Source organism: Epargyreus clarus, unplaced genomic scaffold, assembly GCF_041222505.1.
Source record: "Epargyreus clarus isolate Ecla_fem2 unplaced genomic scaffold, WU_Ecla_fem_2.2 ptg000008l, whole genome shotgun sequence".
NCBI lineage: Eukaryota > Metazoa > Arthropoda > Insecta > Lepidoptera > Hesperiidae > Epargyreus > Epargyreus clarus.
In genome coordinates, this window is record NW_027332216.1 from 5,293,293 (window position 1) to 5,316,056 (window position 22,764).

The 22,764-nt window shown below is 34.9% G+C and overlaps 2 protein-coding genes across 2 annotated transcripts in view; one reads left to right on the forward strand and one right to left on the reverse strand.

Annotated features, from left to right (window-relative positions):
- LOC140744225 (extracellular serine/threonine protein CG31145) overlaps positions 1–22,764 on the forward strand; it is a 113,239-nt gene that overhangs the window by 88,255 nt on the left and 2,220 nt on the right. Inside the window, exons 4-11 of the mRNA XM_073075754.1 lie at positions 5,540–5,779; positions 9,511–9,635; positions 11,391–11,469; positions 17,934–18,026; positions 19,640–19,883; positions 20,232–20,312; positions 20,392–20,504; positions 20,882–21,022. Coding sequence (XP_072931855.1) covers positions 5,540–5,779; positions 9,511–9,635; positions 11,391–11,469; positions 17,934–18,026; positions 19,640–19,883; positions 20,232–20,312; positions 20,392–20,504; positions 20,882–21,022 — 1,116 coding nt within the window. The remainder of the gene's footprint in view (positions 1–5,539; positions 5,780–9,510; positions 9,636–11,390; positions 11,470–17,933; positions 18,027–19,639; positions 19,884–20,231; positions 20,313–20,391; positions 20,505–20,881; positions 21,023–22,764) is intronic.
- LOC140744226 (protein snakeskin) overlaps positions 15,558–22,764 on the reverse strand; it is a 32,466-nt gene continuing 25,259 nt past the window's right edge. Inside the window, exon 5 of the transcript XR_012102535.1 lies at positions 15,558–15,626. The gene's annotated coding sequence lies outside the window, so the exon portion shown is untranslated. The remainder of the gene's footprint in view (positions 15,627–22,764) is intronic.

Sequence of the window (22,764 nt, forward strand, 5' to 3'; positions counted from 1 at the left end):
GCGAGTAATACTTTTGTAAACTCATGGTAGTCCTACAGAGAAGATGCGGTAAGAAACTTACCTGACTCGTCTTTTATTTGTCTTCTCCTTACTTCAAAATCTCAAATGTGAAAACTATAGAATGACCTCCGAGATATCTCAAGTACGCAATCAATTTCTTTACTCCCCAAGGTCAATATCTGTTTACCAACATTGATAAAAAATGTTACGACAATGTTGCATCTTCAAATTTATTTATGCCGTTAGTTAAGTATAACTCATTTATATGTACTGGCTTATCTAACGGTATGTGGTATATTCATACATTAAAATTAAAAACAATTACCCAAATGCAAACAATAAATAACGGTGATTTTTAATTGGATCTTGTAAACATTTATTGCTTGCCGTGAGTCCAATTAAGTTTTTAAAATGAAAAAATAAAACAAAAAATCAATTATAGTTATATTACTTATATTAATACCTACATACGATATAATTAATATTGATAATGAAAATAAGTACAAGTTTATTATTTAAAATTTAATACATATAATAAAGTTGCATTGTTGTGAAATACACCTAATTATTGTAATTAATTGACCAACGTAGTAATCGATATTAAATCCTAATTAAACGCCAGAAAACAAGTTGAAAGTTGAAATTTACAGAAATATTATTTCATTTTTGGTAAGATATAAAATTTGTAAACATTGAAATTATCTTCAATACATTTTTGTCCAGATATTCATAATGTGTTAGTTGTCGAGTTATTAAAAAAGAAAATGCAACAGTAACGCCTACTAAAAATAGTATTAATAATATTATTTCTTACTTTATATAAATATAATTAGAGTTACTTCCTAGCCTTAAGTAGCAATCACATACAATATAAGAAATGTACCAAGTGATTACCCCTGGGGTCGCCGGAGCTAATTGATGAGATGACCTTTGAAGTAAAGGGAAAAGGAATAGAAAACTTGTGTACTGATGTGATGATTATGTTTAAACAACATATATTTGCACTTAATTTGAACACAGGGAATTCCTATAATACTATGAATTTATATTAGGGTTTAAGGTAGAGTACCTATTTACAAATTATTTATTACTATTTGTCTTTGACCCGACCGATACATTTTTATCTGTTTTCAGGGAAAATAATATATTATCTGTCTTCAGAGTAATATTTTGAAATTATAATAATACAATGTTTGACGTCATAGATCGGAAATGAAATTAAAATATAGATTCAATACTGTAGTGCAGCGATTCATTAAAATGATTTCTGGTTTTCTTATAGTAACAAGTTTTTGCAATATCATTTCAGGCAGAAATCTCTTTAGAAGAATTGCATAAAGAACAAAGACATCCATTACTTTTATTTGACAGTCCCAGCTACAGGATGTAAAGGTGAAAATATTGAAAGATGTGATTATAAAGAATCGGGTCATTTCCATGATTATTTGCCGAAAAATACTTCTCTATTGATGCAACGCGTACTATTTTATTAAGAATTTTCAATTCTTACAAGTTAACTACAAGAATAATAGTTGTGTACTGTATGCGCACAAACACAAACACGCACATACTCGTATGTATGTACGGAAATAGTAATGGAAACACAGAGTTAAACTTCTAAAGGAGTACTATAGGCGCACCCTACTGCTATTTATTAGTTAATGTCTCCAGACTAATGGGTCAATTTTCCTAGACAGAAAAAAAAGTTGTCAGTATGTTAAAATATTAATACGAGTATTTTAAGAGGCTATATAGAATGTATATAGGAAATAAGTTACCTTTTTTTTCTTATATTTAACCTAACGATAAGGCAGACGGGCTACCTGATGGAAAGCAGTCACCGTCGCCTATGGACATTTGCAACACCAGAGGAGTCGCCAATGCATCGCCAGCTTTGAAGGAGAGTTCTTTTTAACGTTCTTTTTAACTGGTGTAAATCTAAATAAGTATAAACAGCATACATTATTTCAGATGTACAGTTCTGTATCTATATATTTTTAATTTCCTTAAAGCTTTGAATTTTGAAATGCAATCTTATTTATATTTTCTTTTGCATCAATGCTTCGTTTATTTCCCGGAGCTCTATACCAATATTTGCATAGTGTCTATAGTGTCTACATTTCCCATTTGCATTATTATAAAACAACAGCTTTTGTGATAGAACAATGCGATAATTAAATTTGTCATCGCGTTTGTTGGACAAATATAGTAAGTAAACGTAATATGATTTTGGTACTCATTGCTTTGTCTTGGGAACAATGCGCATACAATCAAAACGTCATATCTACAAAAGTAGTAGAAAAGGAGAATATTAAGTTCTTTTTGTCAAGGATTGGTATTGTTCTCGGGTAAATGAATTTCTAGAATCTCGGTAGAATGTACGATTGCTAACCTAAGTGGCCATAAAATGGTTTGCTGACTTTGAATCTTTGCATATTGGCTTTTAAATCTCAATTTCTGCCATTTGTGGCGTAGACTGGGTAAACAATTATTTAACTAAGCAACAGTCACTTTTATATCTCCCAGTATTAAAAATTTTATGACATAAAATTTATTCATTAAAGCTTGTTATTTATGATGTTACTTAAAACTTTTATCGGTAATATTAATTTAAGTTATAAATCTACGTAGAATTGAAAACTTGGTAAAAATTATAAATATCTATTAAACAAAACCAGGCGGTTCTCATTCACATATGTTAAAATAATTAAAAAATGATGTAGGGTGATTTATATAGAAACGTATATCATTCTGTAAGTTATATTTTATTACTGTTCCAGTTCTTTTATTTTATTAATTAAATATGTAGGCCTTCATATTTATAGGCTGATACTCAGTTTCTAATAAAAACATACTTATAATATCCCACAAGAGTATATATGAATTGGCAGTCGGATTGCAAAAAAAGAATCAATCAAATCGTTCCAAGTTACGTAGAAATAAAGAAAATATAAGTAGAAGCTCGAGAACTTATAGAACGGTTTGGAAGGTAAATATCGGCATATCGGCCCAAATCCCACGTGAACGGAGAGGTTGTTGAATGGAGAAAAATGTTTTTTGTATTTTTACGCCGAAGAAGTAGGAAAACGGCGTACAGTTCACCTGTTTAATGGTCATTGGACATAAAACACCTTCAATGGTATACGTCTTAGCTGTGATCATTATAGATATTATATATATATTTTAAATAGAAATATTATAAAAAAATGAAGGCAGAATGCAGTCCACCTGACGATCAAGTCCAAGTGACCCTTGTCACTACCATTCATGAACATTGTAATCAACACCAGATGGGATTGGAGTCCTACCTGAGGTCCGTCACTGATGCCATGCTGATAGGTGACGTCAGAACGACTAACGTATGAGTTTCTTTATCTTACCACCAAATTCCAGAATACAGTCGCGCTTAGCACTGCTGTTATAAGACATGAATAGATGTGATGATGATGCTTAACGTGTGGAACTAAGAAGGGCTTTACCACTTTACCCTTTGTGTCTGCTATATCACGTCAGTCGTCAACTACAACTCACTTGTGAACTAAGTTAGAACGCTTCGTATACAACCGTGAAGGTGGTAGAACTGTCAGTGGTTCGACTCCTGCCTCATCAATCTTAAACGCTGTTGTATTTTGGTATGAAGTGTGTGGTAAAGAAGACATACTTTTTCGAGGCATTCCAGCTTAGACTTCAGGGGTAGCAGCGCATGTGTGGTCGACCTTGGGTAGGACTCTGATCGTATCTGGGGTTCATTACAGATGTCCATAGGCGGCAGTCTGTGAATCTGTAATATGCCTAATGCCGTAGACACTTACCATCAGGTGGACTGTATGCTCGTCTGCTCCTCTAATATTATTAAAAAAACTATGCCTCTCTACATAGTGGGTGTAACCATAGCAAAACTACAAATATATAACCGAAACACGATTGCAAGTTGTAAAACTGAAGCAGCGTGGCTTAATGGGCAACAGTTTGTACAATTTGTTCATGCACCTACGAGTATGTGACGTGCAAGCAAATCTGCTTCCTACCAATGTGTATTCTAAACTTGGGATTCGTTTGTTGTTTGTTTGTAAAACAGATTTATACTGTACCCTTACTTCTTCAATATGTAACAAAAAGATGTACTCGTAATAAGGCTAGTTGGGGTTATATCAAAATTAATTTGGCCATTTTTATAAATTTACATACATATACATGTAGATCATTTTCATATATAAAAAATGTCAATTCTACCGTCCAAGGCACACGCACATAAGCACATAATCTAATAACATAAATCCAACATCTATACAAATAAATAAAATTTAACTGTCTGTTTGAAGTATCAAAATAACAGCTTTTACTAAATGCGTATGTGTACGGTATTTATAACAACAAAACAATTATATTATATTTTTTGTCTGGCTCTTTGCCTATTTATTTCGGCTAATCTACAAAACGACATCATCATCGAAAATCATGAAGTTTCTTGAGTATTTACACTTAAACGCTGATAAAAGCTCGGGACACAGCTCGTTAACAACCAACAATAAAAATATCATCGATCAACAATAAGTTCCAAAGAATTATAGAACTCGTTATTTCGTTAAACAAAGTCTATCCTGTCTCACGGCTTAATTATTGTATCAAAATAAATCTGCTTTCGTTGTAAATGATTCGGTACTTACATATTTACTTATTGAGCTCATTGTTAAAGAGCCGAAGACGGTTGCTCGTTATTTTGCCAAATTAGTCAATCATCAAGTGATTTATTACTTCCAAGAATTGTATAATAATACTACTCGACTATTCAAGTACTCTTGATAAAATGTTTAAACAATTAAAGGGTTTACATTTCTGGCTTTGAATTGTTCATTAAAGAGCCTTAGATATTTGTTTCCAATTTGTTTTACGCATTCCTTGAATTGTTTTAACTCGATTATCTTATCTTTATGACGATGAAGTAGCTACGTTTAGTTTGAATGAATACTATTTATATTATTAAAATAATCAGCTCATTATATTATGTTTGAGTAGACTTTTAACGATGTTGAAGGATATTACGTAATAATCGCTGTACGAATTACAAGTCGATAAGGTATTAATATAAAGGATTATAGGTAGTTTCTTGTTATATGATGTATGTGACATTTTTATAACACGACATAAATAGAATTTACTCAAATAATCTAATCTTGCACCTTGTTCTAATTCCGTATTAACGACCGATTTGAATATAACGATTTTTAAAGATATTTATTATCATTATATTATATATTTTAATCATATATATAATACTAGCTGACCCGGCAAACTTTGTACCGCCTCAAAATCTATTTATCAAATATATTTCATATAAAATATAGCCTATGTTACTCGTGGATAATGTAGCTTTCGAATGGTGAAAGAATTTTTAAAATCGGTCCAGTAGTTTTTGAGCCTATTCATTACAATCAAACAAACAAAGTTTTGCTCTTTATAATATTAGTATAGATTTTATTTATATCCCAAAAGAAGTGGGAAAGTTTAAAAACTTTACTGAAGGTTCTTTTTTCCACAGTAACGGCAACAATTCCCGAGAGTACGAGCAGTCAGCACCGGCGGAGACGAGCGGTGGTGAAGCCGAGCCGCGCACCCCGGCGCCACCCGTCGACCACTACGACGACCTCCAGAACATCATCTTCGCGCAGATCCAGGGCAAGAGCGAAGACAACGCCGTCGTCATACCCCCACACCGGGACCTCAATGTGCTGAGATCAGAGAACCCCACTATCGGCGAAATGGAGGACTTAGAACCCAGGTATGTCTCATGAACTGTAAAGACTGTGTATGAAACATTTAATTATGTAACGGGTACTCACGATATCAAATCAAATCAAATCGATATGCGTTTTTTATTGCCGATATTTCGACCCAGTTGCATGGATCGTGGTCACGGCGAAACTGAGGTGGAGGGGAGAAACCGTTGACAAGTACTAGTAGTAGATTAATCTATATACCCTACGTCTAGTTCGTTTTACTTTTCTAGGTTTCATATTACGAGACACAATACTAACAATATCCTTACGCACCGTACTTTGCACTATTTGTGACTTCCATAAGCTGTGTATGAAGTTTCGCAGATTAAGATTGAGCTACTAATCTAAATTTGGGTTCGCCCTAAAACTCGCTCAGGAGCTCAGTGGGAAAATAATGAGTTGTAGATGATAAAAACGAATCCTTAAAATAAAACGTCCATTAACGGCTTGACTGGCAAAACTTTAATTATAAAGCTTTTTATAAAGTATTTTATGTTCTGATTGCGAGAAATACTTTCTTTGCCTTCCTTTCATAGAAACGTATCAAACAAAGTACAAATAAAGATTAAAGGAACATTACTTCCCGGAAGGAAGTCATTGGTACATTCAGCCGTTGCTTATAAATTAAATCACCAAGAACATTTACTGCGTTAAGAAATATTAATTAAAATTGTTCCGCGAAAAACGACGCGAAAAGGACATTACAAGGAAAATTTTGGAAAGTTGTCGACAGCTGACATCCACAAGTACGATTTATGTAGCGGCAGTCGCCGGATTAAATTGTTAGTTACTTCGTTATTGCTGCTATTAAACTTTTTGGTACGAATGTTGTGGAAATTGTGACAAATGTCCTTCTTATGCACATTAAATATTGTACTAAGTTTAACTTGCAAGGGTACTGATAATGTAAAGATGTGTGTATATGTAACTTTCTAAACTATGTTATGTAGTTAAATCAACATATAACTACATTCTACCTAATAACAGCAGTATTAGGCGCTGCTGTGTTCCGGTTTGAAGGGTGTGGTAAGGGAGACAGACTTTTCCGAGGCATTCCAGCTTAGTCCTCAGGGGTAGCGGCGCATCTGTGGGCGATCGCAGGTAGGAATATCTAACCCTATCTGGGGTTGATTACAGATGTCCATGGGCGGCAGTAGCCACTTACCATCGGGTGGACTGCATGAACGCCTCGGAAAAGTATGAAAAAATTTAATCTTTATTGTGAAAAGTAACCAAAAGCTTTTACATTAACTACGGGCCTCCTGTACGTATCAATAAGATTATGCTTAAAATGTATATCATGCACACGGTTACTGCTTTTATGTCCTTTAAATTTTTACTCATAACGTTTTGAATTTGGTAATGAATCTAATATGACGTCTATACAGACTAGAAGCGTGTACACGGATCCGTAGGCATAGCCGAAAACTCAGCTTTTCATCCGTAGCGAAACCCGCGCCGCGCTCTGAAGTATGCATCAAAACCAAACAGGTTGTTCGTTCTAGTGGTTGACGTAATTTCGCGAAAGTAAATATTAGAACGAATCTCATAGGAACATTGCGAGCACAACGAAAAAATACAGCGCTTACACAGCCCTGCCTGTACTCGAACATACCTACGTGTGTTCCTTTATACTATTTTATACTCTGGACACATTTTCCTTCGATACCGACTATAAAAAAAGGATCATAATATCATACTTCTATGACAAGCCGATTCTATATGTAACAGACGAGGCGACCCTTTTTTTATCTTGTAAAGCAAATTTCACAAGCTTTGCAGGGAATCTTATTTAAAATCCAGTTACGGGCCCGCCGAGATAGGCGCGGGTCTTTGACAATAAAACTAAATGGAATGAATGCATGAAGGCTTCCTCAAACGCTGCTTACGATATGACGGGACCTTATAGCTACAATCGTGTATCATATAAGTAGAAAGGGTTGCTGTGATATACGGATAATTTTTGGTGCTTCTGCCAAAATTGGCTCATCTGCGAAAATGTGGTGTGCGTTGAATACTTTTTTCTTTAACGAAAATTCATATTTAATAACGATTTCGCACAGTATTCCAGTGATATTTATTTTAAGATTAAATTTTTACCTCACTATACCAAGTTTGTAGAGACTGGTATCCGAAGAAGTTGATAATCAGTAGGTACTTTTAATACTTAAAAAATTGTTATGATTTTTTGTACTACTTTATTTTTACGACAATCAATCGTGAGTAAACAGTTTTATTATATTTAGAGATAAAAAGGAAATAAAATACGCCATAGCGGTCGCCACGGTCATGCAAATTGCCATTGGCATAGTACGCTTACCGCATTATAACTACGAAATCATTGCCATGTATACCTATAATCCTTCAGTGGCCTACCAACTAGGTCCGCTTAGTGAAACGTAAGCCAGACAGTGCATCGTTAGCTATTTAGAATGCCAACCGTCCATTAGTCCTAAAACGGAACAATCAGGCTTTTTGAATTCCCATTTGACGCCAACACAATTCACACCAAAAGAGAGTCAATAAATTTTATAGCATCTGGCGGCTTGATTTCTAAATGCAGGTTATCGGAGCATGCCACAAATCGAGAACGCTACAGGGGCTCCTTAGTATTCAGTTCCGTTGCGCGTCGTGTCGCCCGGAGTCTCGCACCTACCTCTAGCAGGCAAATCACGTCCACTTATGTGTTCCACGCAGCCAAAACCAACACGCCGCCGCTGGAAAATCTTCCATGTAAATCTCGACATTAACGATCAGGTTTAAGGGGGTGTGCTAAAATTTTAAAGCAGCCACGAAAATGTGGGTGTTTTGTGCACAAACGCTTTCTTTATACGCGATATGTTATTCCAGCTTGACCTATATGTTTGGGGTCCTATTGTGAGAGTGCGGCAGAATTCGCCCTTTTCAGGCTTCTAAGGCTAATGGATGGATGGATGTGAATAATTTTGAAAAATTGGAGATGCATGCCTTCACCTTCGGCGTAGGAGGTCGAAAATAGGACCGTTGGCTGATATTAGTGTTTCTATTAGCACTTACTATTTGAGCATTATTATTTAAAAGGGTCTCGTAAAATAAGTTCAATTTCTTGTAAGCGCGAAGACGGACTGTCTTACCTTCATCAACATCTTGTCTATATCGGCACCCGATAGTTAATCTCAAATAGTTTATTTTAACGCAATTTCTCTTACAAATGGGTAACATTTAATCCAGTGGCCATCACTGTCGTGTGCTGACCTATCGTGAAATAGACCGGCCGCTGACTGACAGGCTTGAAAGAGCACGTTCACATCGTTCTGAAAATTTAAACAGCGATAAAACGAATTTGGGCTCTATTCTTGAAGAAAATGTAATGCCTATTGTCTTTTTACAACTTTATATTTTGTTTTCTGGATGTTACATATAATGTTAACACATGTTAATGTTAAGACATGTCTTTAAATAAAACATGTTTTTATCATATAAAGCTAAATATATATCTTTTTGCATTTACTTGTTCAATATGAAAAAATGATTCTTAGAGCTCATGTTGGGATACAATGATGGGAGACATCTACGAATGGCATATAAAAGTAAATGTGAAAAATTTAGGTATTAATCAAGATTTTATTTAAATTGCATAATTTTGAGTAATTGTAATTAAAAAGAAAATCTGAGTGGAACTAATCAGGCATAATTTATTATATGAGTTATGTAACCATCATTACAATTGCAATAACCAACTCCATTGTTTCAGCGTGAACGCGTCCAACTTAGAGAAGTTTCAGTTGAAGATAGCCCAACACGAGCTTTACGAAGACAGCGAACCCTTGGTGGAAGCTGTGCTGAAGGACATGGCCACGGCGCCAGTGCTTCACGCTGGTAAGTCACCAACAAAATGATCATTATTATCTTTAGTAATGACTAGTTTTTGCTCGCGGCTTCGCCCGCGTTTAAAAGAAAATAATATGACATACTAACATACGTAAAACTGAAAATTCGTACCTTCATTGGAATGAAAGTGGCACCATCTGGCAAAAATAGGTCGTACCAACTCTGAAACCTTCGTGGGTTTATGGACAACAACTTTGCTAAATATCATCACTTGATCAAATGCATAGTTTACGATTACATTCCTTACAATCCTTACTAATATCGATTAAATTAATCGACTTTTTGGTCCAAAAGATCGATTCTCCGATTAATTGATCATAGATCGCCATCCCTAGTTCCCGTGGGATTTCCGGGATTAAAACTATCCTATGTCCTTTCTCGGGTCTCAAACTATATTTGTACAAAATTTCATTAAAATCGGTTCAGTGGTTTAGGCGTGAAGAAGAGACAAACAGATAGACAGACAGAGTTACTTTCGGATTTATAATATTATAGTAAGGAGTAAGGGTTTATTCCGAACAACAAGCCGGTATTTACTTATTTCTTTATTTTATTTATTATACCTATTTGTTTATTTAATACTTATTTTGTTAATTTATTTATTGTAAGACAAAGTTTAGGTACAAAAGGGCAAAATTCATGCCTGTTGGCATTGTCTGCAGGTGTTATGTTAATTATGTTTATGTTGCTTAGTTATTTATATAGTATTGGTAGATAAATCTGCACTGTCACTTAATAATTTGTGACTAAATTATCTGTTTTGTGTAGCCACGAAAACTGGTTACGTACTCGTAGTAAATCGGATGTTTAATGTTCACTGCATCCCACGGACAATTATGACCGATCACAAACAGAAGTAGGATCCTAATCCTAGTAATAGACGCATTGCTACTCACAAACAGTGATTTGCAATGCCTTATGTCTCTAGGCGTGTCAACAGGCCTTACACATGGGATAACTGTTGAGCATGAACTATGACAATCATACTTAGAGTCGAATGCTATACAAAGCGTAGCACCTAAGTTCCACATTGCATAACTCAAAATATTCAGTTCAAGTATTTTGAAACTACACTGTTATTATTCGATTTGCAAATAACATTAGAGTGGTACAATTTGCTGTAATAAATTACGAGAATTTGCAAAACGTCAAGAACTTCTGACCACAACAGGTTCTCTGGATTTAGACCAAATTTAATTGTATCATAAATACTGTCGATCAACACCCACGTTTATCTGTGCCCAAGTAATTCCTATTTAATTTATTAAGGACTTGATTAAACCCTTATTTTCCGAGGTCGTCAATTATACCTTAATTTAAGTGAACACGCAAATCCAATTTAAATATATCAAGTTCCATCCACTGGAGTTACGGCTAGTTGCGTGTAGAAAAGCTCAAGCAACCGAGGTATGTATATTAAATGAAGTCGGGTCTGCAATCAGTTTTAGGGTTAGCGGTCTAGCGGACAATAGTACCACAACAATCTCGCCCTTTCCTTTCAATTGGACTTAAATATTTAAACCACTTAAATGGATTTCATTGTTGAACCGCCTTCAAATATTACAATATTTATTTTCAGATCCCTTAATGATTAATATTTGACTAGTGGAATTAGTACGTAATTGATTTTGATAGACCACTTTTAGACTCGAATTAAATTGTTGCTTGGTACCCGTTTCTACCGTGAAGGTCGCAACCAAGTCGCCTTAATTATAATCTCACGAGATTATTCTCTTTTGACAGAACAAAAGGAGGGAGGCACGCAATTGAAGCTCATTATTGACTACCCTAACGGCGTGCAAGCTCTTTTTAAGCCTATGAGGTGAGTGAATTAACTTTTGTTTTATTTTATTTACAAATTTGTGTACACAGAAAACATAACAAAATACGGCATTAAAAAGAGATGTAGTACAGAGGACTACTTACTTCAACCTGAAATTTCTTCCAGCAGCCCCTATGGTCGGAAAGTTTAGTTAAGTTTAGTTTTTAGCATATTCGCTTAAGCAATTTAATAAAAAACGACCTTTTGTGTGTTTTCATTGTAATTTTATAGTCTGATATTAATAATGCCTTCACAGTTAGTAAATACAGGTATTATTGTGTATGATGTAGAAGTGCGATGCTTTGAGAACATATTATTTTATAAGCAAAGCAAAACTATTCATGTACCACACATTTGGAGAGGTGTAGTTTCAAGTGCTTTCTCGTAGAACAACTTAGAAACAAACTTCTGTCACCTTGTTCAGAATGTTATGCGTCGGTTCCATTCACCGAACTTCGAGTAGGTTCTTTCGCATGATCGGCTTAGAGGCTTGCCTGGTCTGTTCACAACAAGTGTTATTGAAAGAGTTTGCTAAAGTTCCACTCGTTCGCTATTGTTGGAACTGGACTATGCTTACTCTACGAAGAAATAATGTAATCACTTGAACTGTAGGCACTGCAACTTTTATACAAAGGTCTGCAATAATAAAACTATAACAGTAAATTCAACGTTTTATCTCGCAATGTTCGTAAAATATTATTTCGAAGAATTCGCAATGACGATGATGATGGCAAGATATTCGAAAATATCCCCTAAAGAATGTCGTGACATTCCCAAAGGCCTCGCATATCGAGTGTCAGGCGGTTCAGCACTCAGCTTTTACTCGTTTTACATTGTCTTCCCTTCTGTATTTATTGTATAATTGAAAGCTAAGTATAATTAAATTTGGGAGTACCGAATTATGTGCCTCCGCTTCTGAGAAATTCGTTCGCAGTTTTGCTCTTTTTATTTATAAGAAATTTGTATTAGCAAACGAGCATAGAGTCCATCTTGTTGGTCAAGGCCGCCCATGTACGAGTATTTACAAAAATTAGTATGAGTTTTTACAAAAGTGACTGTTTTTGTTTTTGTTTACGTATTTCCCACACATTTCCAATCAGTTCTGATACAATCCACTAGGGGCGCAGATTGGAAATGTATGGGCAAATACGTAAACAAAGACAAAAACAGTCATTTTTATAAAAACGTAAAAATTCATACTAAGGGACTCATACATAGAACAGAGGCAACCTGAAACTGATCACAGATGCGTTACCATTCCAAAGGACTAAGATGGTCGACCACAGAAGTAGGTTTGTGGTCGATTCATATGTGAATCAGCCATCCTCACTCCGTCCACCACGCAAGAACGGTTTCACGCTAGAAAAAGGTGTGGCGGTGGCACCACCCTAGAAGAGCCGTACTGCCTCCACCACCTTTTTTTTATTATATGGAAGTAGCAGACGAGCATGCAGTTCACCTGATGGTAAGTGGCTACTGCCGCCCATTGACATCTGTAATCAACCCCTGATAGGATTGATATTCCGTCAGCCACAGATGCGCTGTTACCCCTGAGGACTAAGGTGGTACGCCTCGGAAAAGTATGTCTCCCTTACCACACCTTTCAAACGGGAACACAGCAGTGCTTAACACTGCTGTTATGAGGCAGAAATAGGTGTGGCGGTGGTGCCGCCGGAGTCGAACCACAAAGGGTTCTACCACCTTAAAACTTACCTTTATAGTGTAAGACAATTCGATACTACAGTGCATGTCGAAGATTTATGTTTTTACTTGGCGAGTAGGGTTCACGGGAAAAATTATACACTCAAGGGGTTATCCGGGCGACATATCAAGAGGCCTGTGATTCCCACTATTCGCCCGGGGACGATAAATTTGCGACACTCGATAGTAACCCTTCCCTTCTTTCCGGCCGTGCGATAGCTTTATCGCTCTTACGTTAACTTTATTGTACGTATGCAATCATTTTGGAGGTATAGTTTCTCATTTGAATATATTGTTTTCGTTTGAAGATTTACATTTAGTGCTTTGCTAATAACGTAACTGTGTAAAGCAGTAATACTCATATAATCACTGGGTTTTCAAATATATGCCGGCACAAGGATTATAAATGGATATAAATGTATCCCATTCAAGTGGCTCTCAGATTGTCGTCAACCAAACGTCAACTAATCTGATATTAAAATGTCCCATTGCTGGGCACGGTCAAAATGAGGAGGTCGTCTTACACACTTTTAAGGTCATTTTTAACGAACTCTCAGGTAAGTAAGTTTCTTCACCAAGTTTTCTATAAAGTGATAATTAATTTCTAATACGCACATCGTTTGAAAAATTAGAGTCGCGTGCCTACGATTCGGACTTCGGAGTCCTCGATTGAGAGACTGAGTTTGAAGCACTAGGCTTCACTGGGCTCTCGGATGTATGACCATAAATACAAAGAGGCAATTTAATAGAAGACTCGATACTGGTAACTACATAGCTAGGCAAGTCCCACAAGGTGAAGTTACCACCAAGTAATGGCCTATAATAAGTCGGAAACCACACGACAATGTGATTGCAAACATTGTAGCATCGTAGGTAGATAGATAGATTATTACTCTCTCAGTACCTTTCGTGAGACACGTGTCCGGAATGTATTGTGAAAAACTACGGATACGTGAATATATAATCGCTTCCTGAAATGTGTTATATCAAAAAAAAAACGCTAGTTAGTCATAATCAATCTTAAGCAATTTTTGTCTATAAAAGTTTGAAATTTTGTCAATTTTTCAAAGTTATTTTTATAGGCAAAAATTGGTTAAGATTGATTATTACAAACGAGTGCAAGTAAGATAAGGTCGATGCGTAATTACATAAATTAGTGATAGCAGTAAGTTCGGTGATAAATAATCATGATAGCGGGTAGATAGTGGCTGGGAGGAATGCTAAATGAAAGCAAGATTGGATCAGATATGAAGAACAAGGGTTATCGGAGGGACTTAACCGATGCTCTGTTCAATAGTTATAGTATGACTGTGGCATTGTTCCCTCAGAGTTATGAGAATTTAATTAAAGTAGGTTGCATTTATAGAAAAACAGTGTTTTCGTTTTTACAGCCTAGAAAGGGCTATAAAAACGAAAACACTGTTTTTTGTGCAGGGTCTGTTTAACCCTTAGGCTAATTAGGCTGCAGCCTAGGGCGCGAGGAAGGGGGGAGGGGGGTAGGCGCCAAAATTGTGTCTTCGACACTTTTAATTTCATGCTAGTAAACAAAGTCAAAACTAATATATTAGTTTTGAGGTCTATCGTAACGGTGGGATCGCGTCTTCATAATTAGCCTAGGGCGGTCAGAACTCTTGATCCGTCGCTGTTTTTCTGCCTAAAATAAGTTGTATACGTAATATTTTGTAACGTAATATTTTGTTACGTAATTAATCTACTTGATATATTTATAGAAATATATCAAGTAGATTAATTTCCTTAATACTTAGCAGTGTTATCATACATGGATTTAAACTAGTAATTAATAAATCTACCCCTTTTCAAACATTTGCATGATTTTGGCCGCCGCCTGTATCTAATATCTGTAATTCTAATGCTAAAACTGGCTAACTACATTTGATATTTTTTGTTTTGAAAGGCTTTATACAGGGTGAATTCTTCAAATAGGCCTTCAGGGCCCAATCCGAAACTATAAGGATTAGCCATTGATTAGTAAAGATTACTCACTCCTAACAAGAAAATGTACCCAGTTTTGAGAATTGAAATAGTTGCGTAAAAAAGTTTTGCCACTTCTCCGTGCTAAAATGTCCCTAAAATATTTGAAATAATTATTTATTTATTATGTAAATTACGCAGTATTAGTTATTTATTCGTAAATTTTCTCTAAAAATGTTTTTATATCATGGCGTGCGTAAATGGACGTTTTACGCACGCTTCGCGTGCGCAAACCCCCATTTCCGACCCCGTAATATAAAATTTTATACAACACGCGGACGAAAAATGTTTTTCTGACTCGTGTGATTGCAGTCCTCGCCTGCGGCTCGGCCTGCAAACTCACACTTGTCAGAAAAAAATTTTTCGTCCTCGTATTGTAATGTACTATTATTTGTCAAGAATTCAAAAAAGAACTTACTAATAAGCCGTTTGTGGCTTCATTCAATTTCAAGGCGGCGAAGTATCTTTACTAATCTATGGGATTAGCAGATAATGGTAATATACATACATTGATCAATTATAAAATTTCATATTCAACTATATTTTTGCAAACATACAGCGTAGCTAACAGTGATCTTCTAAATTTTATTAACCCACTTACATAGCGATCATTGAGCGCTCCGACAATAAATCGAACGACACGGTGCCCATACATTACCGGGATTGCTCTATCTAACCAGATTCGATTTAAGTGCCACTTTAAACGTTTTGTTTCCCGGAAATTGATTAAGCACCGCGTTTGCGGACTAAAAGAAAATTGTGCTAGCTGCTTTTATTAGTTGGAATTTAATGGTTTATTCTGTTTCACTTAATTTAACGATGAAACACAAAAATAACTTATAATTTATACTGCATATTTTTTTACGATTCACAAATAAAAAAAAAACTTTAATAAGCAAACAATTAGATCTTAAAACCTTTTCTGGCGAAGTTAGATGCGTATTACTAATTAATTATCTCTTGCTTAATGGTTAACAGGGAAACGTGAAGACCTTCAGTGAGTTCTCTAAAATAAAAATAAAAATTTAGTCTGTGTAAAGTCTACCAATTCTCACATGAGATTCCCACTTTTATACGAGACCTGTGTCCAATTTAATAAAAATGAGTTGACGAAAAAAAATGTTATAGTTAGAAAAACAAACCTCCGATTTTCGAAATTACATGCGCTCTTAAAACATAAATACGTTTATTTAAAATAACGGTCTCTCCGCTTGTAAGAGAGGAAATTTGATATTTCACTTTATGGATTTATATCACTCGGTTTCAATTTTCGTCACGGATACCTGCAGAGAATTGGGTTTCATATTGTCTCCTTGGTGTAGTATAAAATTATTAGTATCGACGCGAACCGCGTTTGCGATCATTTTAGAAATATCTGTTGGGGTGTTTTTGTTGCTTTTTGCTTTTCTGTTACTTAATTGGCTGGTTCGTTTTTAGTAAATTTCATTAAAAATCTTTCGCTTGTACTTTTAAATACCTACGTTCTTTTTTTACTGAAACTTTTTATAATAAAAAATAGCAAGCACGCATGCCTGTAAGTGGCTACTGCTGGCCATGGACATCGGTAATCAACCCCAGATAAGATTAAAGTATTACCGGAACTTGGTTACAGAGGCGTGACTACCCTCGTGAAGTAAGTTGAAAACCTCCCGGATAAGTTAGTTTGTCTTACCACACTCATCCAACCAGAACAGTGTAGCATGTAACGCTGATGTTATTGGGTAGAAATAGGTGTAGTGTTAGTGCTTCCGGAGTCAATCACATAGGTTCTACCACCTTCATTATACCTCCTCGGATCCACTATAATGATGGATTGCATTATTATGATTCCCTTCAGTTGCTTGATATTCTTCCATCCTTTGTCTATCATTTTAATGCGTTTTTGCTCGATTGTGGAGGGTTATGTTTTTCTAAGTATTAATATCTATTTCTTTGGTTGCCGTTTTGAGGTGTCGTTGGATTATTCTAAATTGTTAGAGTCCCATGCGATATATTTTTAAGAATTCGCTATTTTGTATTTTTTTCTAATAAATCTTAAATTTTACGTATTCATTAGTACTCAAGTTTTAAGCATTATCCTTTTCCTTTAAAATTAACATAAAGGAAAAGTATAAAGCTTAGAACTCTATTTATTATCATCGGCTATACGAGTATTTATCGTTGCGTCCTCTTAAAATAAGATGCTTAGGTCACATAAGTTAAGTTATCTCATCGAGTGGGTTTAGAAGGTACTTGTTTCGACACCAGCATATTACGTGCTTATGGCGTAAAAGCTCTTTACAGTTTATCAGATGATCACCGCTGATGCGGGCCGCACGAGCCGCCTCCGTGCTCTATCGTCTTCGTACATCTTTGGAGTAGTCGTGACGATATTTTTTCTTCATGTGTTAATTTTTGTATGTGCTCGTAGATTTATTAACCTCACGTGATACTTACTCATTTAAAGGGATCGTTCTCTATGCGTATCTACCTATATGTATATCCTACGGAGTTATATGTCGGAAGCTGCTACATAGGTAACAATATCCACCGTCTAGTATCTATTATCCCGTAAATTAACATATTTTTAAATATTAATAACAAACTACATTAGTAATAGACAATTAGGATATTATAGGAATACTTATTATTTATTACATAAGAATATTTAAGTGCGGCCCCTGCCGCATTTAATAGTAACCACTTTACGTCAGATTAAATTTTTAATACTAAAGATTTATATAACAAAAATAAACGTTACTATGTCTACTTATTTATTTTATTGCCCCCAGATTTGCGCGAGACGTCCAAACGCTTCCCAATCACTTCTACTTCTCTGATTATGAACGACATAATGCTGAAATCGCCGCTTTCCATCTCGACAGGTAAGGATAATTGTTTTAACTATAAATAGAAATAAGAATATATGTAATCCCTAGCTAATATAAAAATAAAAATTGCGTAACCTTAAAATCTTCTTCCAAAATGTATGTATTCGTATAATATTTTATTGATACAGCTTTTTTATTAAAAAAAATCGTTTATAGAGACTCGTATTTTTTTATTATAGAAATACCGGTAACCAGTAGTTTAAGTCATTCGTAATTAAATCAATACAAAGGCAAAGTAATATAACTTCAAAAATATTAAATTTATCATCGAAAAAATATCTACTTTTTACAAAATTATCATATGACACAAGAATCATTAACTTTCCAATGTACCGTATTCTTTAATTTGGTTTCAAGTTAACTGAAATACGCTAGCTATTATATTTTATTTGCATTATAACTAACAAGCGTGGAAGAACATTTAGCTTCCATACGGTAATTTCACGGTAATTAAGAGATTTTCTTTGAATAAATATTATCCAATAGTAAAATAAGAAAAGCATTTTTATGTTAAGAATTCTAATCTAAACTAATATTATAAAGAGGAAAACTTTGTTTGTTTGTTTGATTGTAATGAATAGGCTCAAAAACTACTGGACCGATTTTAAAAATTCTTTCACCATTCGAATGCTATATTACCCACGAGTAACATAGGCTATATTTTATATGAAATATATTTGATAAATAGATTTTGAGGCGGTACAAAGTTTGCCGGGTCAGCTAGTATCTATATATAAATAGCCAAAGACTAACAGAAAAGTTCAGTACATTTTACTCTTTCATTTATTAACCGTATTTTAAATTTGTAATTGACCTAAAATATCCACAATATGCAACAATTATTTCGGTCGATTTCAATACCATACTTAATATTAGTTACCCTAATTATGTTCATTTTAGATTTAGGGCTATATTTTAGGTGACCGATAAAACGTTGAAACAAAAATGATAATACCAAAGCAAGCGTAACGTTCAATTGGGTGTAACCTAACCTGTTGATAAATAATTAGAATTGCCACACGGAAATGAGTGTTGTGTACTTATTTAGCATGTAAATAACAAATTATGAATGTAAAAAGCACCAAATTATATGCATCAAACAATTATGATTGCAACGCAATTATCTACATTTAAAATTCAATTTTATAGGACAGTTAAATCCATAGACTTGGGATTTTTTCTCATTTTTCAACTACATAATTATTTCGATAACTTAAAAGAGAAAATAATAAAATCCTATTAAGGTTTTCTTACTTAAATACGTATACCGCCTTATATTTCTTACAACTGAGTGAATGCTTCCCTTTTTCGGCTAGTAAGTTCCTATAAAAAGCTTCTGCTACGTATTTTTCTATCTCGTAATATTTGAGATCTTAAAAATTAATTTTATATAATTTTTTAACATAACCCCATTCACACAACTCAATTCTAATCCTGAGCTCGTGTCAATCTCGGTCTACTAACTAATGAGGCCGAAATGTGACTCTTTGAATGATGAGAAATGTTTCCTCACTTCTGTTAAAAGAGGCCTGTACATGCCGTGTTACCTTAGTACCGACATCTTTGTCAATGAAACCATTCTATAACAAAAATTCCTTTCAATTCAGGCTCTTAGGTTTTCGCCGAGCGATGCCAGTTGTAGGCAGAGTGCTCAATATGACCACAGAGATCTACGACGTGACCGAAGGCGATATCTTGAAGACGTTCTTCGTGTCGCCGGCAAACAACTTCTGCTTCCACGGCAAATGTTCGTACTACTGCGATACTGGGCACGCCATATGCGGCAACCCTGATATGCTGGAAGGGAGCTTCGCTGCGTTCTTGCCGTCTTCAGACTTAGCTGAGCGGAAGGTGAATATTTTCTTTGATTTTATCCTTTACGCAAAAAAAGACGTTGTTAGTTTAAAGTGCATCTGTGCATTTGTGTTTCCGTCCGTGGCATCGTAGCTCCTAAATGGATTAAACCTTTTGAATTATTGTTGTCCAAAAAATAACGTGATTATACCGTCAAAGCTATGATTACAGAAATTATGCTTAAGTGTTTGAAAATCATCAGCTCTTTTTTAGATTAATCTGTTTTTGTGTCATATCTTCACCTGTTTCTCATCATTCGAATATGAGTATAAACGCTGTGAAAGAAGCTGGATTTTCAATACAATTTCGAGTGAAATTTTAATGAATTCTTGGGACATTTTCCAGGTATGGCGTCATCCCTGGAGGAGATCATATCACAAGCGAAGAAAAGCTCAATGGGAGTTGCAATCTGATTATTGCGATACAGTAAGTGAAATGGGAAAGATATTCGAAAAAAATGCTAATTTGAACAACCTACGATACTAATTTAATTATTGTGTTTCAGGTGCGTACTACTCCACCGTACGACTCTGGTAGACGTCTACTGGATTTAATGGATATGTCCATTTTCGATTTCCTCACAGGAAATATGGACAGACATCATTACGAGACCTTTAAGTATGTTTAATCTTATCGTTATAATTTTGTTGGTTATTATTAATAGTTATTATTGTTAGTTAATCGTTGTCCAGAACCACCTTTTCTTACCACCTGAATTTTACAAATTACTTTCAATATTTTTTTTCTCATATAAACAGCGATCTGAGAGATAGTTATGTGAGCAAACTTAGAGCACAATATGTTGTTTTTAGGAAAATAGGAGATTTATCTTTGGATTCTATACTTTGATAGTGAATAGCAAATTTTATTGTAGATGAGATATTGTTCCGGATTTCCACATGATAGTTATAATTGACCACTGCCCTTTTCCACATGATAGGCAAACATCATAAGGGACCACTGCCCTCCAAATAAGTCTAATGTTTGCATCCCAGGATGTTCGGCAACGAGACGTTCACGCTGCACCTAGACCAGGGCCGCGCGTTCGGCAAGGCGTTCCACGACGAGCTGAGCATCCTCGCGCCGCTGCTGCAGTGCTGCCTCGTGCGGCACACCACGCTCGCTACGCTGCTCAAGTTAGTAGTTTATCAGCTTCCGTCCCCCGTATAACACCTTGGGTAATGATTTCTTCTTCTTAACACATATTTTGTACGTAAGGACCAAGGTTTGTAAGCATAAGAGGCCAGAAAATAATTGGCAGAACTTTTTTGGCGACATATTTCAGGGACTGTTTATTCTTTTTTTTAGCTGACCTACTCGTTTAAGTGGGCAAAATCAACTTCGTTCACGTGCAAAAATTAAATCTAGACAAGATTTCTTTAATCAATGAACTTAATTTTTTGTCCAATCTAGCTAAGATATTATTTTGACACTGGAATACCTATTATTATTTTTGGTCACAACACCGAGAGCTTTCTTCATACAAAACTTATGAGTGCCATATGTCGTGGCCACGCAAATTAATGGCTAAGTTCAGGACAACTCCTATCCAATTTAGATTCCAGGTCATGCGATCGTTTAGTTCTATTGCTAATATAAGTGCACAATCACTGCAATCAACATGAGTGACCTAACTACTTAAGCAACTATGATATTTAGTGCCTAGATAGGTTCTACCGTTGGCCTTTCCTTAGGTGCGATGAACTTTTCCGTGAAATATGATTTGTAGTTAATTTAATAAATAATATGTTTAGTATACATGTTAATATACGCTGCACGTTTATCTCTCCGTAGAAATACGATTTCAATAATGTTTTTCTATTAATACTAAGAAGGCTTATTGCTTTTTTTTTAATTTATTGCCCAAAAATCTTTACTATGATTCTCAAATTGTCTCGATTTATTTGTTTAAAATTAACTGCCCGAAAATCTTGTCTCTTGTTTTTTCATATAGATATAGTAAAGCAGTTGTCAACTTCAGAACTCGTTCTGACTTAACAAGTCTTTAAGGGTTATAGTTATAGCTACTTAACATGAAGTGGACACTGTGTAGTACCTACTTAAAAAAAAAACAAATTTTGAATAGACCGAGAACCGATTTTCTATTGCTCAAAATAAAACATTTCTTGCTTCAGCTAAAGAAGGGTTAAAAACTCGTAACAATAAAACATGCATTTTAAATATAAAGCAGAGACGTGAAAATTATTAAGTTGGACTTTAATATTACCCATTTCTTGTAACTCGTTTTACCTTGTGATAGATCACAAGGTAAAACTACGTAGACGTAGCTTTGAAATAGGTTCAAATAAAGCTCTCATTGAAAGATTCCAGTGGGTTTCCAGGAAGGATGTCAATAAATGTTATTGGTGAAGTTTGTCCTGAATTGTTTACAAGTATCTATTCTTAGTGTAAGATTAACTTAATTTCCAACTTCAGTGGAGGTTGCTTTGGACTTATTATAGTGAAGATTATGTTTAATACGGGAAGTATTGAACTACTTACTTTATTTATATAATACTTATAGTTGAATATGCTTTCACCCGCGTTGACTATATAAGAGTGTACTTAAAATTTAAATTCTGATCTAAAAGAAGGAAAAGTAGAGGAATATTTTTTCATTACGAGTTATTATTTTTAGGAGGAACTATAGAGTATAGAAACGACTCGTTAGTGACTCTTTAAGATATTGTTAAAAAATAGAAATTTCGGTATAACGATTTTTGACGTTATAAGTACGTATTTCTTTTGGCGAGTTTACGATAGCAGATCAAAGTGTATTTTAAGCGTGGGACGAAGTTGCCCGCCTACCACATACCTGTAATTTGTATATTTACCTTCGCGTTTCGGTCGTTTGATCAGTTAAAGTATACTCGTAACT